General features: G+C 38.4%; 1 protein-coding gene and 1 long non-coding RNA gene across 9 annotated transcripts in view; one reads left to right on the top strand and one right to left on the bottom strand.

Moving 5' to 3' along the window:
* The window catches only part of LOC132869846 (butyrophilin subfamily 1 member A1-like), a 124,314-nt gene extending 104,537 nt beyond the window's left edge, over positions 1-19,777 (top strand). For all 4 annotated transcript variants that reach the window (XM_060903554.1, XM_060903515.1, XM_060903449.1 and 1 more), the window contains one exon: positions 18,936-19,777. In XM_060903554.1, coding sequence (XP_060759537.1) covers positions 18,936-19,483 — 548 coding nt within the window. In that variant the 3' untranslated portion in view covers positions 19,484-19,777. The remainder of the gene's footprint in view (positions 1-18,935) is intronic.
* LOC132870555 (uncharacterized) overlaps positions 803-21,372 on the bottom strand; it is a 33,067-nt gene continuing 12,497 nt past the window's right edge. The window contains exons 1-9 of one of the 5 annotated variants that reach the window (XR_009651147.1): positions 13,432-14,139; positions 13,086-13,346; positions 6,850-7,036; positions 3,588-3,715; positions 3,399-3,482; positions 3,179-3,306; positions 3,035-3,088; positions 2,702-2,754; positions 803-2,350 (exon numbers count right to left, since the gene is read on the bottom strand). This is a non-coding gene — a long non-coding RNA (uncharacterized LOC132870555). Of the gene's footprint in view, positions 2,351-2,701; positions 2,755-3,034; positions 3,089-3,178; positions 3,483-3,587; positions 3,716-6,849; positions 7,037-13,085; positions 13,347-13,431; positions 14,140-21,372 lie in introns of those variants that run through there. The other 4 variants (XR_009651139.1, XR_009651164.1, XR_009651143.1 and 1 more) reach the window with 4 other exon arrangements.

The raw sequence follows: 21,372 nt of genomic DNA, 5'->3' as shown, positions 1-21,372 counted from the left end.
ATGGAATTTTTTTAGCACGATCAACAATTTGAAGAAAACCCGGACGTTATCATCGCAGGTGAGCATGGGGGAAAGATCATGGATATGTTTTTACTGATCAAATTCACCGATATTTCATGATCTCCTTGTCAAAACCGACTTGGTTTCTTACTCTTTCATTTGATAGTCACCATTTTGTATCTAAACGCGCGTTTGAGAGTCACGTGAGGTGTCGATAATAGTGATCACTTTCACTGTCCACCATTATCGACACCCTGTGGAATTAAGGGACGTTTACAACTGTTATGGATCGGTCTTTGTGTAACATTTGTTGAAGTACATGAAGTACTTTTAAAAAAAATAAGTGCTATGATTTATAATAATTTTTTTCCTGATTCACAGAGTGGCATGTTTATAGAGTATTTGGAATCCAATTGCAATAAATAGAATTAGAACAGAATTGAAGTCCTAACATATAGAAAATTACATGCTTGAAATCGTCAGATTTTATTTCATTCAGAATTTTTTTTTTTGCAGTTTGTTGTAAATATTGACCACATATTACAATATCAGTAGACATTTTATATTTTTAGATCTAAATTTAAAATCTCAATGAAAAAAAAATCAGTTGCTTGAAAATACTGAAGCTTCACCAACCTGAGCATTGTTTGAATTATTGGTAAACTACAAAACTAGAAATTAATACAAATAACAATGAATGATTAACAAAATGTGATCTACGAAAAGTGGAGCAAAAAGATTTTCTGACAGGTTAAACATTATCAGTTCATTTGTTTACAAACATTAGTACGATGGCCGGGAAGTGCAAAACAAAATTACAAACTGTAAAACACTTTTACATTTATTAAAACAAAATTACATTGCCAAAACACTTTTACCAAGGACAAAACAAATTTACATCTTAGAAAACAAACTGACAAGATGCGAAACACTTTTACGAGCGCTGAGACAAATCTACAAGTGGCAGAACACTTTTACGAGTCCCGAAACAAATTTACAAACAAAAATCTTAACGGAAGGGGAATGTACCAAATACCACAAGCGACCCGGAAGTACGGTGGCCGGGAAGTGATGGAGTGAGCGGTCAAGTCGTGTCGTCTTCTATGGAGTTTATGTTGAAAGAACTTCAGCTATGACTGAATGATGTTTTGCCCCTTTTGTGGAAAAACACACGAACCACTTAACACTGCTTTGCTTTTCGTGTGGACGGTCTCTAGAGGTTTTAAAAGGACACGGACCAGACAGAAGGACCAGATATGCCTTGCCATGATGTACAATATTTGAATGAGGGCCACTCGTATGATGTAATCATGGGTATGATGTCAAGTTCACACAGTGTGAACATCAGCTTGAGGACTTTTAAAAGTAGTAAAGGAAGCCGGTTTGTACCGCAGAAAGGATTATTCCTCTGCAAACGCGATAATTAACGCCATCAGATTGGAACTTTGTGGACCTGGACAACTGTTTAGCTGCCGCATGATGTGGCAGGTACTCGAGCAAAAGTACAATCTTCGAGTGAAGAGAGATGATGTGATGAATTTGCTCTGGGACCTTAATCCTCGAGGGTGTGAGAGGAGAGCACACAGAAGGTTCTTATAAGAAGAACCTACCACTCTGTGGAACCGAACTACATGTGGCACGCTGATGGTTATGTTGTTGGGTTTTCTTCCTGCATTTTTTTTTTAATGTATGCCAAGAGATGACCATGTTGTAATTTGATGCTCTATAAGTAAAATTTTCTAGCCTGAGAATCATGTACATTTGAAAATGCACTTTTGTTGTTTTAAAATGGATTGAGAAAATCTCATGACCAGTCTATCACAGAAATAATTAAAAGGCGATATCTGAATTTTTGTTGTTTATTAATGTAACATTTGAAGAGGTATCCGAATCAGTTGGAAACATCACAGGGAAAAGTGAAAATGCATCTTGACAAACTATGAAACCAGACCGTGGTGAGCCCCGTCATCTGATTTGGAGTGAAACATTGCTGTCTAAGTGTCTGAATCTGTCACCCACAGCTGGACAGTGGTGTACATTGTACAGTGAAAAACTGCAATGCTACAGTTAATAGCTGTTACTTTACATTGCTGTGTGTTTTTTGTAAATGTTTTCACACTGACTGCAGCCAGCTCCTCTTCCTCAACATCTGGTGCGTACAGGTCTGTGTATTTACTGTTGGGAAATTACCATTTTCATGTTAAAACATCTTACAAACACTAATTTCTTTCCCATGGAATCCATGAATTAAAAGTGAGTTCTTATCATTTTTTTTTACTTCCCTGTAGCAAGAAGTCTTGTCTGGATTTGTTTCAGGTGGATCCAGATCCTCAGTATCAGATCTTACTATCTGAAAAACAATTTAAAATGTATGAAACACTGAAAGCAAGAAACATCAGGCTGCCACAGTCTGCCTTAATACCTGTCCAGGCTGATTTGTGGCTGAATGTCCCGGTCCATCTCGGAAACATGATAAAATTCATAAAATTACTACGTTCATGATACAGGCTACAGTAGAGCTCTGAGTAACATTTAGTAGTCGGAGGAACTGTAAGATTTATAAATAAGAGATTATTTTTTGTTATTAATCACATTACATGTATAGTGTTTTCTGCTGCATGTTCATCAAAGCAAATGCTCTGGGATAATCACATCAACAATTTAAAGATAAATTACTGATTGTATAAAAGTGAGCACTTACCTTTCATCATCAGGTTTGTGTTGGGGAGTACTTTGGTTTTGTGGTTCAAAAACCTGAGAGGAAACGCATACAATTATCAACAATTTTTAACAGCTTCCATTATTGTTCCCTTCCCACATACAGTATATATCGATGGTGAAAAGTTGTCCGTGTTTCTGTTAGTAACTGCAAAATAATCAAAACAAGCCTTGTTCTTCTAAAATATAGACCAGGACGTAGGTTTTACGCTTAAAACATAGATCCAACAAATGAATGAATACATGCATACTTATTTTTAAAAAATTAAATACATAATAAATGTATGTACCACACTGTCAGCTTGATTGAATTTACCTGTGCTCCTTGATGTGATGACAATCTCAGAATCAGAGTCTGACGTATCATCCACTGTTGTAAAAACAAGAAATCCAACAGATTATGTATCCTACAGTAAGTATGTAATTATGTAAAAAATATTGAATCATGAGCTCCACAAACCTCCTTTAAAGTGTCTTTCTATGCAAATGAAAAAGTAATCCTGGAATATGCTTTTCCTATTTACTTTTTATATTCTGGCAGTTTGAATGGCCTTTCTGACCCAGGCACATGGATCACCTCTGAGCAGTCTAGAGAAAAGAATATATAATCCATCACGCATGTCCTTGTTGAAATTTCGCATTTTCTGGACAGCTTGTTTCAGTAGATCAGGTGCCGCTACCTCCGGGTCTGTAAATAACGGGAGTGTTTTCCTTCTTAGAGCTTTTAAATCAGTTCCATGTGGCACCATCAATTTTATGTTTATCTAGTAAAATAATAGAAACATAAAATGAATTTCATATATCATGCACAGATCAAATATGATATACAGTTTTGCAATGCTATGTATAGAACAGCCAATACAGCTTACCTGGACACGTTTCCTTCCTTGTTTTGGCCGATATCTTCCTTTCAGCCCACAGTTACAGGACTGTCGTTCTTCTGTCTTTGAGCTTCTGTACTCCAGGAACTGTTTATATGATGGACACGGTTATTCTGCTGGAATGGACAGAGTTCCATTTTGTGGTTCATGTGTTTTCCACAAAAGGGGCAAAACATCGTTCAGTCACAGTTGAAGTTCTTTCACCATAAACTCCATAGAAGACGACACAGATCGACCGCTCACTCCATCACTTCCCGGCAACCGTACTTCCAAGTCGCTTGCGGCATTTGGTACATTCCCCTTCCGTCAAGATTTTCGTTTGTAAATTTGTTCCGGGACTCGTAAAAGTGTTCTGCCACTTGTAGATTTGTCTCAGCGCTCGTAAAAGTGTTTCACATCTTGTCAGTTTGTTTTCTAAGATGTAAGATGTTTTCTAAGATGTTTTGTCAGTTTGTTTTCTAAGATGTAAATTTGTTTTGTCCTTGGTAAAAGTGTTTTGGCAATGTAATTTTGTTTTAATAAATGTAAAAGTGTTTTACAGTTTGTAATTTTGTTTTGCACTTCCCGGCCACCGTACATTAGAATTATTTCCTCATTTACGTAAGCACCGACATTGATATATTTATATAAAAGATATTTTGTACTAAATATAAGTCTATGTAAAACTAATTTTGAATAAAAAACTGTTTTGTTTTCACTTAATACCACATACCGGTTGTTTGTTTATTTCAAAAAAATATCATCTGGGTGTCAATAATTGTGGAACGGTGTCACGTGATCTGATACTCTAAGTCAGGGGTGTCAAACATACGGCCCGCTAGATGGTTTAATCCGGCCCCAGACTTGTAGAGAGAAAATTTCTAAGGATGTCAAAAAAAAAAAAGTTAATCTCTAGCCCATTCCTGTGACGACTTATGAATTTTTAAAGAAATAACCGAAATGCTCAATGCTTCTGATATGCCCGCTGACATCCAACTCGAGATAATTGACTTGCAGTGTGATTCTGATATGAAGCAGAAATTTGCGTCGGTGGGCTTAGGACACGTTTTATCAATATCTCTTGCCAGGTTACCCCAAATTAACATCCCTGGCTGCAAAGGTTTTATCCATGTTTGGGACTACCTATCTTTGTGAACAGGCGTTCTCTGTTATGAACCTCAACAAAACAAAGCACCGCTCAAGGTTATCAAACGCACACTTGAATGACATTGTGAAATGTGCTGCTACTCAGGATTTGAAACCTGAGATTGATGCCCTTGTGAAGGCTAAAAGATGCCAAGTGTCAGGAGCCAGCAGCAGCCGATAGACTTGGTGAGAGAAAGCGGGGAGGGAGGTTAATCAGCATTAAGGCCTGGGCCTAATTCTTGCAATGTTCACAAATGTTTGCAGTCTGAAGAATGCAGTTCTTTGAAAATAAGATTACTCTGGTTTCACTTTAAAAGACAATGAATATTGTGCAGTGTATCATTCTCAGCTTCAGTAGGCCTAGCCTACAAAATAGTTTGATCTGATGTAGCCTAATCGTATTGCTCATGCACTGCTATAACTTTTATGTTTGTTAATTTAATTTTATTTTTCATAAATTTGCACATTTAGGCAGGATGTTTAGGCTACTTTCTTCATAGCTCCCACTTGAGTTTAGTGTGGGGAGTTGGTTCAGGTTGTCAGATGTAAAAATGTATTCACTCAACTGTATAAAAATAAACCAGTTGTTTGAGAGTGAAATGCATTTTATTTCAAATCCATTGGCCTCTCTGTGAATAAATGTGTAATAATCTCGATCCCTTGTGATCAGTGATTGTCGGCTATAAATGTAGGCTGAAGCATAAAGCATAGCCTACTGAAAAAACAATGCTAAAGATTTGGAGTTGACGAAGGTTATTTTGCAATTATTTGACTGGTCCGGCCCACTTGAGATCAGATGGGCTGTATGTGGCCCCTGAACCAAAATGAGTTTGACACCCCTGCTCTAAGTAATCAGGAATCAACATTTATTTTCCCAGTGGAAGTTTGAGTAATTAGGCACAATTTACTTATAATTGCAGCCGTTGCTCTATTTAAAATACTGCTCCATGTTAAACTTGGAAAAAAAAAAAGACGTTCGCAGAGTAAAGAATATTCCTGAGGAAACATTCCCGGGATATTTAAATTAATTTAATATTAATTTAAGAATATTCCTGGGATTTCAATGGTCCCCCCTAATGTAAATTAAGCCATTTGTCAATGAGTGTGCACTGATCACTGTGGTAGTGGAAGGGCGAGGCCTTGGGTTTTTAGTTTGGGGGGGGTTAATAATTACAGACCTTGTATCCTAGCCATTTTAGCCGTTGCTAGGACATTAATAATATACATGTTTAATCAGCATGTAGACTAACTAGATCCACTGGGAAAGAGCCAGGCATAGGATCATTAAAAATATTTTGTAAAGGGGGTATTTTAAATTTTTTATAATTATAAAAATGTATGTAAAATTGTATAATGACCTCACTGAGCAGTCTTGTACAATAGTGTAACCTGTGCAGAAAATACTTGAAAATACTGAACCAGGATAATGTTTGTGTTCACATTTAGCAGTGCATGTTGTGCCATCTTGATTACTCGAGGCAGTTGTGAATAAAAACGTGGAGGAGATGTTTTTAATTGTTATTACTGTGATACGTTACAATGATCTGTTTGTTTTAAAGTTTAATTGCAGTTAATGCTGCTGTTAGTGTTAATTTAGTGGCAACCTGTTACAGTCATTGTTAAAGCGAGACGGCCTTTCGATTTCATAAAACTGGTGAAATTTAGTTCCCTCTGAAATTTGGTGATTGTGATACGTTTATTTCTGGAATATCTCAAACAAACAAACAAACAGGCCAGTCTGTGGCTGGGAAGTGATATAATTTGAGGGGATTTCCAAGCAAATAATGGACATGAAATCATTCGCTATTTTAAAAATGTATATCGTGAATCAAATTGTCAGTTGAGTGAATCATTACCTGCCTCATAATTATTGCAGCATTAATCGCTGTTAAAACCCTGGCAACGGGTAATTCCTAAATTATTATTTAAAAATAACCACTTGATAAATCTTCGAAATAATCGAGATAATCCCAGCTAGCGAGTATCTCTGATAAAAGTGGTGTGATTCTCTGAAGGCTAGTCTAGTTAGCTAACAGTTCACCTCACACAGTGAAACCACAGCAGAAAATCAGACTTTCATTCAGTTCTTTGACTCATGAGTGTCAGTGCCATTATAGTAACATACCTCCTGTTGGGAAGAGGCTTTTCTCTTTTTGTTGCACCAACAAGTTAAAGCTGTTGGTTGGTCTTTTGTTGCTCCTCTTTGCATTTTGTATGACGGCTCGCTCCCGCTCGCACCGGCTACTGCTTGTGAGAAGACGTGGGGAGAGGAGGATGGGTTCCACAAACACGTCTTACACAGGGACGGGGGGCTGAAAGAAATGTCATTCTTTACTTCCTAATTACATCGAATCAAGAAAACCGACCACTTTATCATGTTTTATAACAGTTAATATTTTTCATTCATCATGACGATATGATTATTTGGGGCGTTGTATTGGCTGCTTTTGATTATTGGGGGGTTAAAACCCAAACCCCCTCGAATTTACACCCAGGAGTGAAATATATACAGTTGCAAACCTCATGTCTATTTATTTATTTTTAATTAACATCCTTGAAATTCAAGTTATCGTTTTTCAGTGTTCAGAGATTCATGTTTTAAAATTCAGATTAAAAAAATCAAGTATGTTTTTTTTTCAAATATATTTTTTCAGTGTTCACAAATTCAGACAGAATAACTGAGTTTTCAGATCTTCAGAAATCTGGATTCAGGTCGCTAATTTCAGTGTCGGATTCAACCAGTCAGATTCAGGCTGCAAAATTCAACACCACAAATGAACATCCGGGTTACTCTGGGCGAGGCAAAGGCCATCGAGTCTGGAGCGTGTCGTACCGTTTCACATCTCCTGCCATTAAACGTCTCCCCTCTCACGAGCGTGCACCTGCATCACTATAGCAACAGAACACGGTGAAGGTCATCGTGGATTTGAATCAGATCCATAAAGAAATGTGTTTTATAACTCTCAGGTTATTTCTTTCTCCGGAGTCTGCAGCAGGAGTGTGGGGGAGTTAGTGAGTTATAATGGAGCACCTGAGACCTGTTTGTACTTTTCTTTCATTCATTCATAGGAGAGAAACACAGATTAGGCCATCCTTAAAAAAAAAATCCGTTTCCTGTCCACCGGGTGAGCAAAAAAAATTTCAGTCGGGAGGGAGGGATTTTTTGTTTTATATGGATGGATAAGAAATCGCAATGCTGTGTTTGCTTTTTCTTTCAATACTTTTTTATAACAAAAGCAGACACATTTAATAAAATATGACGGTTTAATCAACTGAAACTTGTACAAAAACTTTAAGTTAGCATTTTAAATGCTGACTGCAACATTTGCAAAACTTTTACAAAGGTACTTAGTGTCCGACACACGGACTTTTTGTAGTTCTAAATCGAGCGTTAGGCCAAGTTCGGATGAAATTACACTATTAAAATGATCACTGAATGATTTGTTTTTCTGAATCTTTACTATTTTCTTGTTCGCTAGAATACCATTTTGCGATTTCACACTTAAGCAAATGTTTGAAAACTCCGTATCTCCTTCCTTCATGGTGGCTGACATTTTTCTGTGCCGCACGGCACATGCGCAGAGCTGATTCAGTTCAGAGTGCGCGCGCACTCGGCGGAGGCAGTAGTGTGTCGGGGCCGTCGGAGGGAACAGAAGCAGAGATGACGCTTATTTTGTCTCCGGTAAACCAGTCTTCTCTCGTTCAATTACGTGCTGGCATCAAAAGACACCGTTGGTTGTAAATGAAACCAAACTGAGTGGTTGGAGTGGATTTTCATACACAAATGGAGAAATGTTGGCTGAGTGTGTAATTGTGTAGCCGCCACTGCAGAGCGTTGTTGTTAATCCATAGCATGCTCAGCTGCGTGAATGTGTCATGCACCGAAAATAAGAGATTTACAAGCCAGGAACGCCTCATGATGCAATACGCAAGAAAAGAAAGAAGATTTACTGCCATTTTACTTTGTATTTGAGTAAAGTGAATAAATAAATGGTCTGTGGAAAATACATTTAATCCTGGGAACTGCGTGCACAGGAGTTTATTTTGTGTTTACTCCCCCCCCCCCGGCTGGCTACTTATTTGTCATGGCTGGCTAGTATGAGCCTTAGGTGGTGTTTACATTAGACCGTATCAGCGGATCATCAGATTAACGTTTTTAAAACGATTCGCGTGCACACAGCAACGCCAATACACGGATATGCTAATCACATGACTAATTAGACGGCACGTCACATGATCCCAGTGCATATCGGGCATGCGCAAGTCACTCACCACTTGCAAGTGGAAGGATGGCAAGCGAACACCTTCTCCAGCAGATAAACACACCTGGCTGTGATGTTCATGTTCTCACTGAAGCGCCTGAAGGAGGTAAATAAGTTGAAATGTGTAAATAAACCTCAGTGCGGCTCAGCGCTTCCTCCTGCGCTCCAAATCACTCCGCCCTGAACAGCGAGTGCCCTCTGGAGGGTGCGCACTCCGGCCCTGCGCAGCTCACAGAGCGCGTGAGTGAAGCACACGAGCAGTGATTCGGGACTGAGCCGCTGTGTGTGTGATCCCAACGCCAGCGAATCAGGAAGGTGGATGTCACAGTGACGTTGTCCAATGACGACGTCAGCTAGAGCTCAGCACAGCGTTTCCTCGTTCCTCAATGTTTACACAGCACCGGATCAGATACGAACTGGGTTGAATACGTGGGCCCTGGCGGATTCAAGTTGTTCCGCCTGTGGAGCCGTTTCCCGGCGTTTTAACGTGCACGGACAGTGCATCCGCGACGAAAACGAGACGGATACGGTCTAATGTAAACACCACCTTAGTGGAAAGCCCTGGGAATGCGTAAATGTCAAGTTCGATTTTAGATTTATGAACCTGAAAAAAATGTCGAAAAACTGGCGTTAAAAATTTTTTTTCAACCGCACAAACGGCACTCACCCGGCCGGTGGACCGGAAACAGAACATTTTTTAATAATGGCCTTAGCATCAACTTTGGACATCGTTATAGATCATACAAACTATTTATCCGCTGGTAGATCAGACTGGAAGGGGTTGAGTCCAAATCCCCAGACTCTGAGTAAACCACTGTTCTTTAGCCTTCACTGTTCAGCTTTATGATTTGATTGAATTCAGCTTCACTTGTAAAAATGAAAGATTATAAATGTGAGTAAAACATTGTGTGGAAAAAACGGATTATTCTGAAAGAATGATTTGTTCCACCATGTGTGTGGAAAAGTGATGCGTATAAAACTCTTTCCCTTTCAGAGGTGAATGTTGTTGTTGTGCTGGACGAAGAAGTCGAAGAGTTTTATAATCATGCAGTTAAAGGTTCTGACTGCAAAGTTGAATTCTGGGTAAAATGTTTTATTTCTGTTGCTGTTGGAGTTTGGAGATGTTTCGCTGCTGCACACACCGTGTATCCTGTGTGTAAATGTTTTGCCGAGATAAAAAGCGTCCCGCATTTTACAATTCTGGAGATTGCCGAAGCAAGTGAGCAACAATATCACGTGACCACCGTGGGGCGTCTGACCTACTTTTAACCAAAACACATCGGCGTGGGCAAACATGGCGGACTTGATTCTCCCTCCAGCGGAAAAGGAAAACCTGACTAGTGAGTGCAGCCGGAAGAGAGAGCAGGATTAGATGACATCATTTTTCTGGACAGATTGTTCAAATTGTTCGAGCTGGCGCTTAGCGATCTTAGCCTGAGAACGCATGGGCTCGACTCCACAGTAGTGAGTATGGAGTTATACACCTAATGTTTTGATCTTAGAGAAAGAAACGAGAACACAAAAGCAGGAACAGAGAAAAGATAGATTCCTCTTTTCTTTTGTTTTCTGACGGCTCGCTCAGTTTCCCACAGAGGTTTAAACACCGACAGACTAATCGATCGTCTCTTCAGCCGCATTTTCAGATAAAAATTAAGCCCATCACCCCACTGTAAGTGGTTTAACTGTTCAATTCAACCTTTAGTTCTGATTACAAAACGGCTCAATAATTGTAAAATCCATCAATTTTTACATAAACAGAAGCTTAGATGGTCTCATATATATATAGGTGTGAGCTCAAATAATCTGATGTGAACCCGCACCTCGTGAGTTTATTAGCTCGAGTCTCCTCACTGCCGACATCGACTCTGCGATAGAAACATGGTGGATCCGGCGCACGTGGAATATCAACAAGTGACACAAACACTCAAAGAAGTTGATGTTTCCTCTCAAATATACAAAGAATTGTGTCAATCATCGCTTTCTAAAACCATATTATTTCCCCGACATGAATCTTGGAGCTTAAATTTGCATGGATATTATGGAATCACTGCTGACGTTTCTGCGCATCTCTGAGGCTGATTCATGTTTTACAATCCTGATCTACAGTAAATAAATGTCAGGAGTCAAGTCAACTTTATTGTCAAATATGCTATACATGCTCGACATACAGAACAGATGAAATTTCAGTCCTCTCTGACCCACGGTGCAAACAGGTTGGGACAAAGTACAAATTGTAATTAAAAACGGAATGCAATAATTTACAAATCTCAAAAACTGATATTGTATTCACAGTAGAACATAGACAACATATCAAATGTCGAAAGTGAGACATTTTGAAATTTCATGCCAAATATTGGCTCATTTGAAATTTCATGACCGCAACACATCTCAAAAAAGTTGGGACAGGGGCAATAAGAGGCTGGAAAAGTTAAAGGTACAAAAAAGGAACAGCTGGAGGACCAAATTGCAACTCGTTAGGCCAATTGGCAATAGGTCATTAACATGACTGGGTATAAAAAGAGTATCTTGGAGTGGCAGCGGCTCTCAGAAGTAAAGATGGGAAGAGGATCACCAATCCCCCTAATTCTGCGCCGACAAATAGAGGAGCAATATCAGAAAGGAGTTCGACAGTGTAAAATTGCAAAGAGCTTGAACATATCATCATCTACAGTGCATAATATCATCAAAAGATTCAGAGAATCTGGAATAATCTCTGTGCGTAAGGGTCAAGGCCGGAAAGCCATACTGGGTGCCCGTGATCTTCGGGCCCTTAGATGGCACTGCATCACATACAGGCATGCTTCTGTATTGGAAATCACAAAATGGGCTCAGGAATATTTCCAGAGAACATTATCTGTGAACACAATTCACTGTGCCATCCGCCGTTGCCAGCTAAAACTCTATAGTTCAAAGAAGAAGCCGTATCTAAACATGATCCAGAAGCGCAGACGTCTTCTCTGGGCCAAGGCTCATTTAAAATGGACTGTGGCAAAGTGGAAAACTGTTCTGTGGTCAGACGAATCAAAATGTGAAGTTCTTTATGGAAATCAGGGACGCCGTGTCATTCGGACTAAAGAGGAGAAGGACGACCCAAGTTGTTATCAGCGCTCAGTTCAGAAGCCTGCATCTCTGATGGTATGGGGTTGCATTAGTGCGTGTGGCATGGGCAGCTTACACATCTGGAAAGACACCATCAATGCTGAAAGGTATATCCAGGTTCTAGAGCAACATATGCTCCCATCCAGACAATGTCTCTTTCAGGGAAGACCTTGCATTTTCCAACATGACAATGCCAAATCACATACTGCATCAATTACAGCATCATGGCTGCGTAGAAGAAGGGTCCGGGTACTGAACTGGCCAGCCTGCAGTCCAGATCTTTCACCCATAGAAAACATTTGGCGCATCATAAAACGGAAGATACGACAAAAAAGACCTAAGACAGTTGAGCAACTAGAATCCTACATTAGACAAGAATGGGTTAACATTCCTATCCCTAAACTTGAGCAACTTGTCTCCTCAGTCCCCAGACGTTTACAGACTGTTGTAAAGAGAAAAGGGGATGTCTCACAGTGGGAAACATGGCCTTGTCCCAACTTTTTTGAGATGTGTTGTTGTCATGAAATTTAAAATCACCTAATTTTTCTCTTTAAATGATACATTTTCTCAGTTTAAACATTTGATATGTCATCTATGTTCTATTCTGAATAAAATATGGAATTTTGAAACTTCCACATCATTGCATTCCATTTTTATTTACAATTTGTACTTTGTCCCAACTTTTTTGGAATCGGGGTTGTACAAAAAAAAACATGATTCAAACCAAGGTGCAAAGAGGCCCAGTTAGCTTATAATTTAGCTATACTGTATGTGTGAGCTTTAACTCCCATGCTTCATACTTACTCAGATATGGCCCTTTAATGTTCCACATAAATCAGATCTTGCAGTGACATGGCTTACATCACTATTTAACACGAATCACTCTCATACACACACATTGATTGCAAAAATATCACAGTATTTATTTCAACCCCCCCCCCCCCCCCCCCCAAAAAAAAAAAAAACAAATAAAATAAACAAATGAAAATAATAATATTACCTGGGATTTTCTAACTCAGTCTATGGTACCATGTTCGTCGGCGCGCTGTTGGAGCTCATATGTAACCCTCAGCTGGAGAAGAGTTAGTACTCACAGTCCCTTGGAAACTCAGAAAGATGGTAGTAACAGTCCATTCAAACCTTCCACACACAGCGAGCAGGAGGAAGAAGAAAAACTCGGTCCACGTGCAGAAAGTCCCTGGCAGCTGCAAGTCCTGAGCACCTCTATTGCAGCAGCATGAGTGGCGATGTCTGAAGCACACTAACAGTGAAAGTCAAAATCTCAAATGAATACACTGATGAACGACCATGTGCATAATTTTAGCATCCACAATCCCTATACTCACTCAGAAACTTGTAAATAATCCCAGGCTTCCTACATGCAGCCCAACGCAGGTCTCCTTCGCTCCTGTGAAGGCGCACGCTAGTCAGCTAACTCCATTTACATGCTAACAGTAGTAGCTTAGCAACTAACGGTAAGAACTAGCTCAGTCACCATACTCACTAAAACAGGGGTGGGCAATTATTTTTTCCATGGGGCCACATGAGAAACAGAAAATTTTGTGGAGGGCCGGACCAAAAGGCTGAACTAAATTCTGCATAATATTAATTGTATTTCTTTATATAAAGCAGTAAATAACATTGTTTTTACAAGCTGCTAAGACTGGTAAGAGTATGGGGAAAAAACGAGGTTGCCTTACAAAAAATGTCATTTATTCAATCAAATTTCCCAAAACAATGGTTAACAAAATGTGAACGTTTGTACCATTTTTTTTCAGTCACATTCACCCCAAAACACAATAAAGACATCACAATATTGTCTTTCTACTCCAAATATCAAGCAAGAGACATCAGATTATAATAATGATGCCCACATTTGTAGTCTAATCACCTCATTTGGTGTTTTTCAGTTTTGTATTTGTTCAGTGAGAGAAATCTAGTCTCTGTTGGTCTTTAACGAGTGCATCAGAGTCAGGTTGAATGTCTGAGGTGGAGATGCGAAGCACAGCTGGCAGATGATCATCAGTCGATTCGGTGTAGGAATCAGATTTTTTTTTATTAAATTCAAACACACAGAATTATTTTATATTACAACATAAAATCACACCTCTGAAAATATAATCTAAAAAGAAAACTTATCAAATACATATATATACAGTATATGTAAAATGGGGAAAAAAACGAGGTGTTTATGAAAGGTTAACTTGTGCTCTGAATGTGTACAATATATTTGCATGGGGATTGTTTATATATTTCAGACATTTTTGTAACAAGGACAGTTCATTCTTAAGAGCAGGCCATGAAGGGGGGATTTGGCATATCGACACTTGTGTATGTAATATTTTGTAAAAATAATGAGATTATTCACCAAAAAGTAGGAATCAGATCTACAGATCGGCTCGGGCTCCGGCGCCTGCTGGTGACGTCACACTATGTGATTGGCTGGACCGTTTGAAGGATGACGTACAAGTTTGTGGTTGGTCTGGACAAATTACGGCAGTAGTTATCGCGGGATTAGGTTTCGTGGGATTTCATGTCATGTTCATGTCGCGCGCATTGCGTTTTTGTTGAACACAACTTCAAAATAAAAGCAATGCACATTCAGTCCATGCATGAGGTAAAATTAGAAAATGCGTTTATTTTGTAATTTCTAATTAACCTTACGCGGGCCGGTCAGAATGAACCAAAGGGCCGGATGCAGCCCGTAAAATGCCCAGGTTTGCACTAAAACGTCTCCCAACGCAGCCCACACTCCGCTGGTTAGAGTTACACAGTTGCAATCCCACTGGGTTTTTAATTCTTCCAAAAAAAAGTATTTCCAAAGAATAAATTGAACTTAAAACAGGTATTATCCTCTTTTTCTCTCCTCGCTCCGTGTCGTCGTGTCTGAACTAAGTCCCGCCCCTCACAAAATCCGACAGGGCAAAAGTCTATCCTAACTTGTTTGATTGACACCTGTCTATCCCCCGCAGAAAACAGACATGAGAAGTTCAAGGTCTGCTCTAAACATGGGATATTTGAATACTTTAACAAAAATACACAGTTTCCTCTTTTAATGCATAAAATAAATCACGAGTAATAAATGAGGTGATATTTTATAAACCAGGGCAACCCTACACTGCAGATAACAACAAAAAATACAAAAGGATGGACTAAAATTAGTAGGGGGCTACATTATGATCCCAAAATACCACATTTATAACTTTATACATTTAAAATGATGTGGGCCGAGGGACATTAAAGGGCGTATTATAGGGATTAAATGAATAATTTAAGCACATTGTACACACATTACAGATATGCAGATATTGATGCTGCTTCTTTATTGACTTTATTGATCATAGAATTGTTTTAATACGAATGAACACTTCATTAGTAAGGTCACATGACCATATAAATACATGTTCATATTCATTTGAAAGGTAAAGGACTTACCCAGTGAATCTGTGAGCAGTAACTAGTGAATGGTGATGTCAAAGAAATAAGATTTAATTAACTAACTTATTAACCAATATTTTTTAGATTTCATCATTTAATGATTTTCACAAAGCTGATGTTAATAGCAACGATATTCAGAAAATTATGGCAGATTTACCTTCGAAAATCAACAAATCTGTCGACTCGGCCGGTTTGACAAGGAGAAAAAACTGGACAAGTTATTTATGGAGTTGGTGAGAAAAATGACAAGAAAAACATCTGCATGTGCAGCAGTGAACTGTACAAACCGTCGGGTCAAAGGTTGTGGACGGACATTTCACCTGCGAGTGTTGATAGTGTGATCATTTTTACACGTGTGTGCACAGCGCCGTTTGTGCGGATAAAAGTCGCATTTGTTTGTCACATCATTTGCCAAGTTCTATTTCTCATTGCATTTGTTTCACACATTAAAGGTTACACCATTTACTAAACACTGTGCGGTCTTAAAAAGAAAAAGCATCAAAATTGAGTTGTTTGTGTCTAAAATGACGGTGAATTATGTGACCAATAAACACTGTTAAGACATGACTGTGAGAATGAAGTGAAAATGGCAAATAACACGAGAAAATAATCCTGTTTCAGCAACTGTCCGAAATAGAAAGGAAATATTGTACAGCCTGTGTTTGTGTAATAATAATAATAATAATAATAATAGATAGATAGATAGATAGATAGATAGATAGATAGATAGATAGAGCAGCGGCTACAATAATCAACACTAACGATCTTTTGGCCGTTGCAAAAGTAGAAAAGATTTTCAATATGTAAATTGTGCATGAATAATGACTCAAACTTCCACTGGGGGGAAAAAAAAAAAACGAGTTGATTCCTGATTACTGAGCGTATCAGATCACGTGACACCGTTCCACAATTATCGACATCCAGATGATTATTTACATTAAAAAATAACCGGTATGTGGTATTAAGTTAACAAAACAGTTTTTATTTCAAATTAGTTTTACATAGACTTTTATATTTAGTACAAAATATCTTTTATATAAATATATGGATGTGGGTGTTTACGTAAATGAGGAAGTAATTCTAATGTTTGTAAGCAAATGAACTGATAATGTTGAACCTGTCAGAAAATCTTTTTGTTCCACTTTCTAAGTATGCTCATCAATCACATTTTGTTCGTCATTCATTGTTGTTTGTATTAATTTCTAGTTTTGTCGTTTACCAATAAATCTCAACAGGCAACTGACATTGTAACCACATGGACATCCGGGTCAAAGGTCGCATGTCATTCCTCGAACCAAAATATAAAATGTCTCCTGATATTGTAATATGTGGTCGATATTTACAACAAACTGCAAAAAAAAATTCTGAATGGAATAGAAAAATCTGAATATTTCAAGCATGTAATTTTTTATATGTTAGGAATTTAATTCTGCTCTAATTCTATTTCTTCCAATCGGATTCCAAATACTCGATAAACATTCCATTCTGTTATCAATCAGAAAAAAATTATTACAAATCACAGCACTTTCATATTTTTTTAAGTCCTTCATCGACTTCAACAATGTTACACAAAGATCGATCCATAACAGTTGTAAATGTCCCTTAATTCCACAGGGTGTCGATAATGGTGGACACTGGTGAAAGTGATCACTATTCAAATCATTAGTTTTCTTTTGTTTCAGACATGTACAAGTTTTTTCCTTTACCTGACATGTTTCGACGGTGTAACTTCCGTCTTCATCAGAGGGTCAATATTGACAGGGAGGTCACACCGTCGAAACATGTCAGGTAAAGGAAAAAACTTTTACACGTCTGAAACAAAAGAAAACTAATGATTTGATTTAATAAGAAGACATAATGAATGTAACATATCTACTAAACGAAAGTGATCGCTATTATCGACACCTCACGTGACTCTCAAACACGCATTTAGATACAAAATGGCGACTGTCAAATAAGAGTCAGAAACAAAGTAGGCTTCGACAAGGAGATCATGAAATATCGGTGAATTTGATCAGTAAAAACATGTCCATGATCTTTCCACCATGCTTACCTGCGATGATAACGCCCGGGTTTTCCTCAAATTGCTGATTGTGCTAAAAAAAATTCCATCTCAGGTAACGAGCTGCGTCATCAGACGACATGATCAAAGGGTGAGGCGGGTCTTCCGGTTGATTAACCAATAATAACTGTTATAACTGAAACTCAGCTTTGTAAAACTGTTTTTTATTGGTAAATCTGAAAAGGTGTCGATAATTATGGACTGTCGATAATTGTAGCTGCTGCTCTAGATAGATAGAAAGGAAGAAGAAATATACGAAAGAGAAAGATCCACTGTATAAGAGAAACTGAAAATCTCCATAAAAATAATTATAGGAGTAAAAGAGCCGTTCAAAAAAAAGATCAGAGACTGAACTGGAAAAGGGAAAAACCAATAACAGTGAAGCGGAGTGCGATAAAGATCTGTAAGGAATGGGGGGTAAAGTGGAGAAAATAAGAGGAGGGAATGAAAGAGGAAAAAGTCAGGAGATACTTTTCTTGGGGCAAATTTGATCGGATACGACGCTTTAGCACATAAACCAAATACACGCGATGTGAGCGGTAAGATGGCGGCCAGGTGGCTTCACTCGTCTCTACAGCAGGGGATGGGCTCTGAGCCCTCCAGATTTTACACAGAGCTCAGTGACGCACACACACACACGATTCCACTTTAGCTTTTATCCAATAATGTTACTTGAACCCCAAACTGATGACGTCATCAACTAAATGCCTCCAGATAATAAAATCTCTCACAATGCTGTGTGTAAATAGTTTATTTTGGGAATATTATACACACTCGCCTACGAGCTAATGAAGGTGTGTCTCTCTCCTTCTCTCTCCCAGTGCGCTTTTAAACTTACACACACAGGGAACCTGAAAACTGATCAATTACCGTACAATAGTAAAATAATGAGCTCAGTGACCTTACTGAAGTCAAAGGCTGAAGAAATTGTGGAATCTTATCAGTAAACTCTGACAACAAAACTGTCTGGAGAAAAGCAGGTGAAAAAGATCCGGCTAAAAAAATCCCTCTCAAAATGACGGTGTTGTATTTCACAGGAAAAATCTATTGAGTGTGGAATTCACCCAGCAGAGAGTTTAGACCATGATGCTTTTCACATCTACAGCAACATGCTGTCTACAGGTTCGACAGTCAGCATTTGTTCATTATTCAGTAAAAATGCTGTGAAAACGACAGACATTTGGAACAGTGTGGACGAGTTTTCTCTTTTTACAAGAGATCATTTAAAAATGTTGAATTATTTAATCTTCTACAAATCCTCTCATAAATCCGAATGAATCTGAGCCACTGGATGATGATTTAATCTTTTTTACCTGCAAACTCACATCACACACTGTGTGTTTCTCTCAGTGGATGTGACTCTGGATCCTGATACAGCTCATCCCAAACTCATCCTGTCTGCTGATGGAAAACAAGTGACATGTGGAGTCCAGCGGCAGGATCTCACTGATACACCACAGAGGTTTAAATACTATCATAGTGTTGTGGGAAAGCAGAGTTTCTCCTCAGGGAGATTTTATTATGAGGTGCAGGTCAGAGGGAAAACTAAGTGGAGATTAGGAGTTGTGAGAGAGAACATTAACAGGAAGGAGAGGATTACACTGAAACCTCAGGATGGATTCTGGACTGTGAGACTGAGGGATGAGAATCAGTATGAGGCTCTTGCTGATCCCCGTGTCCGCCTCCCACCGAGAGAGAAGGTGGAGACGGTGGGGGTGTTTGTGGATTATGATGAGGGTCTGGTCTCCTTTTATGATGTGAAGTCCAGATCTCATATTTACTCTTTCACTGGTCAGTCTTTCACTGAGAAACTCTATCCATACTTCAATCCTGGTTTAAATGATGGAGGTAAAAATTCAGCCCCACTGATCATCTCTCCTGTATTAAAGAGTGAATGAATTTTCAACTCATAAATTTAATCGTCTATTAAATGGTGAGAATAAATAGAAATATTTTACATTTTCTGGTTAATTTTTGTAAAATATTTTCCCCTTTAAAATGCTGTACAGTGTATTTTAATACCTGGGTTACTTTTTTGCAGAAACAAATAATTTGAATCCTACAGTCTGTTTTTTACACATTATGATTGTGGAAGTTTGTCGTTGCGAATCAAATCTGAATAAAGCTGATTTACAGTTCACACTGAGATTTACTGCAGAATTGAATCTGATCAATAAAATGGATGAAGTTCAGCTGCTGATGTCTGTGTAGATAAAACCCAACACCACTGTGTTTCTCCTTCACACTTCATCACACACAAACACCATCAACCTCAGCTTTTATTTACAAACACTGCATTCTCTTCTTTACATAAATAAATAAACTACATGAATAAATATTTTTGTGATCACTTAGCGCACTCACGTTAGCATTTAAGACCGTTTTTGTTAAATGCTAGCACGCTAATGCTAGTGTCTGAAAGCGTTTCTGTTAACAGTTAGCACACTAATGCTAGTTTGATGGTGTTTTTGTTAAGTTAGCATGCTAACGCTAGTGATTGAAAGCATTTTTCTAACGTTGTGCTAACGCTAGTGTTTGAAAGCGTTTTTGTTAACAGTTAGCGTGCTCGCACTAGAGTTTGACAGCATTTTGTTAACAGTTAACGCACTATCATGTTTGACGGTGTTTTTGTTAAGTTAGCACACTCACGTTAAAGTTTCACAGCATTTTTGTTCACAGTTGGAGCGCTAATTGTTTTTGAAACCGTTTTTGTTAAGTTAGCACGCTAACGTTCGTGTTTGAAAGCGTTTTTGTTAAGCTAGCACATTAACGCTGGAGATTGACATTTTTGTTCAGTAAGCATGCTAACATGAGAGTTTGATAGTGTTTTTGTGAAGATGCTCATTTCTGTTCAGTTAGCGCACTGATGCTCATTTTTGTTCACCGCGTGCTAACGTTAGTTTGACAGCGTTTTTGTTTACAGTTAGCATGCTGATGCTCGTTTTTGAAAGGTGTTTTTATTCACAGTTAGCACGCTAATGCTAGAGTTTGACAACATTTTTGTTAGGTTAGCACACTAATGCTAGTGTTTGAAAGCGTTTTAACAGTTAGCGTTCTAATGTTAAAGTTTGACAGCGTTTTTGTTAAACATTAGTGCACTAATATTATTGTTTGTCAGTTTTTGTTAAGTTAGTGCACTGACACTCGTATTTGACTTTTTTAACATTTAGCAGACGAACGCCAGAGTTTGACAGTGTTTTTGTTAAGATTGTGCATTAACGTTAAAGTTTGACAGCATTTTTACTTACAGTTAGCGTGCTGATGCTTGTTTTTGAAAGCATTTTTGTTAACAGCACGCTAACACTCGTGCTTGGCAGCATTTTTGTGAACAGTTAGCCCGCTGATGCTCATTTTTGAAAGTGAGTTTAAGTTAGCATGCTAAGGCTAGAGTCTGAAAGCGTTTTTGTGAAGTTAGCGCACTAACACTGGAGTTTGACAGCATTTTTGTTAAGTTAGTGCGTTAACATTAGAGTTTGTGAATGTTTTTGTTCAACGTTAGCGCACTAATGCTAATGTTTGATGGTTTTTGTTAAGTTAGCGCACTTTAGCAAACGTTAAAGTGTGACAGTGTTTTTGTTAACGTTAAGCCTGCTGATGCTCGTTTTTGAAAGCGTTTTTTATGAATAGTTACCATGCTAATGTTAGTTTGTGAATGTTTTGTTCGTGTTTGGTGGTTTTTGTTAAGTTAGTGTGCTGACGCTCGAGTCTGACAGCGTTTTTTTTTAACAGTTACTGTGTTGATGCTAGAGTTTGACAGCATTTTTGTTAACACGCTGATGCTCGTTTT

The sequence above is a fragment of the Neoarius graeffei genome, chromosome 1 (assembly GCF_027579695.1).
Source record: "Neoarius graeffei isolate fNeoGra1 chromosome 1, fNeoGra1.pri, whole genome shotgun sequence".
In the NCBI taxonomy this organism is placed as follows: Eukaryota; Metazoa; Chordata; class Actinopteri; order Siluriformes; family Ariidae; genus Neoarius; species Neoarius graeffei.
This window is presented reverse-complemented; position numbering and strand designations above follow the sequence as displayed.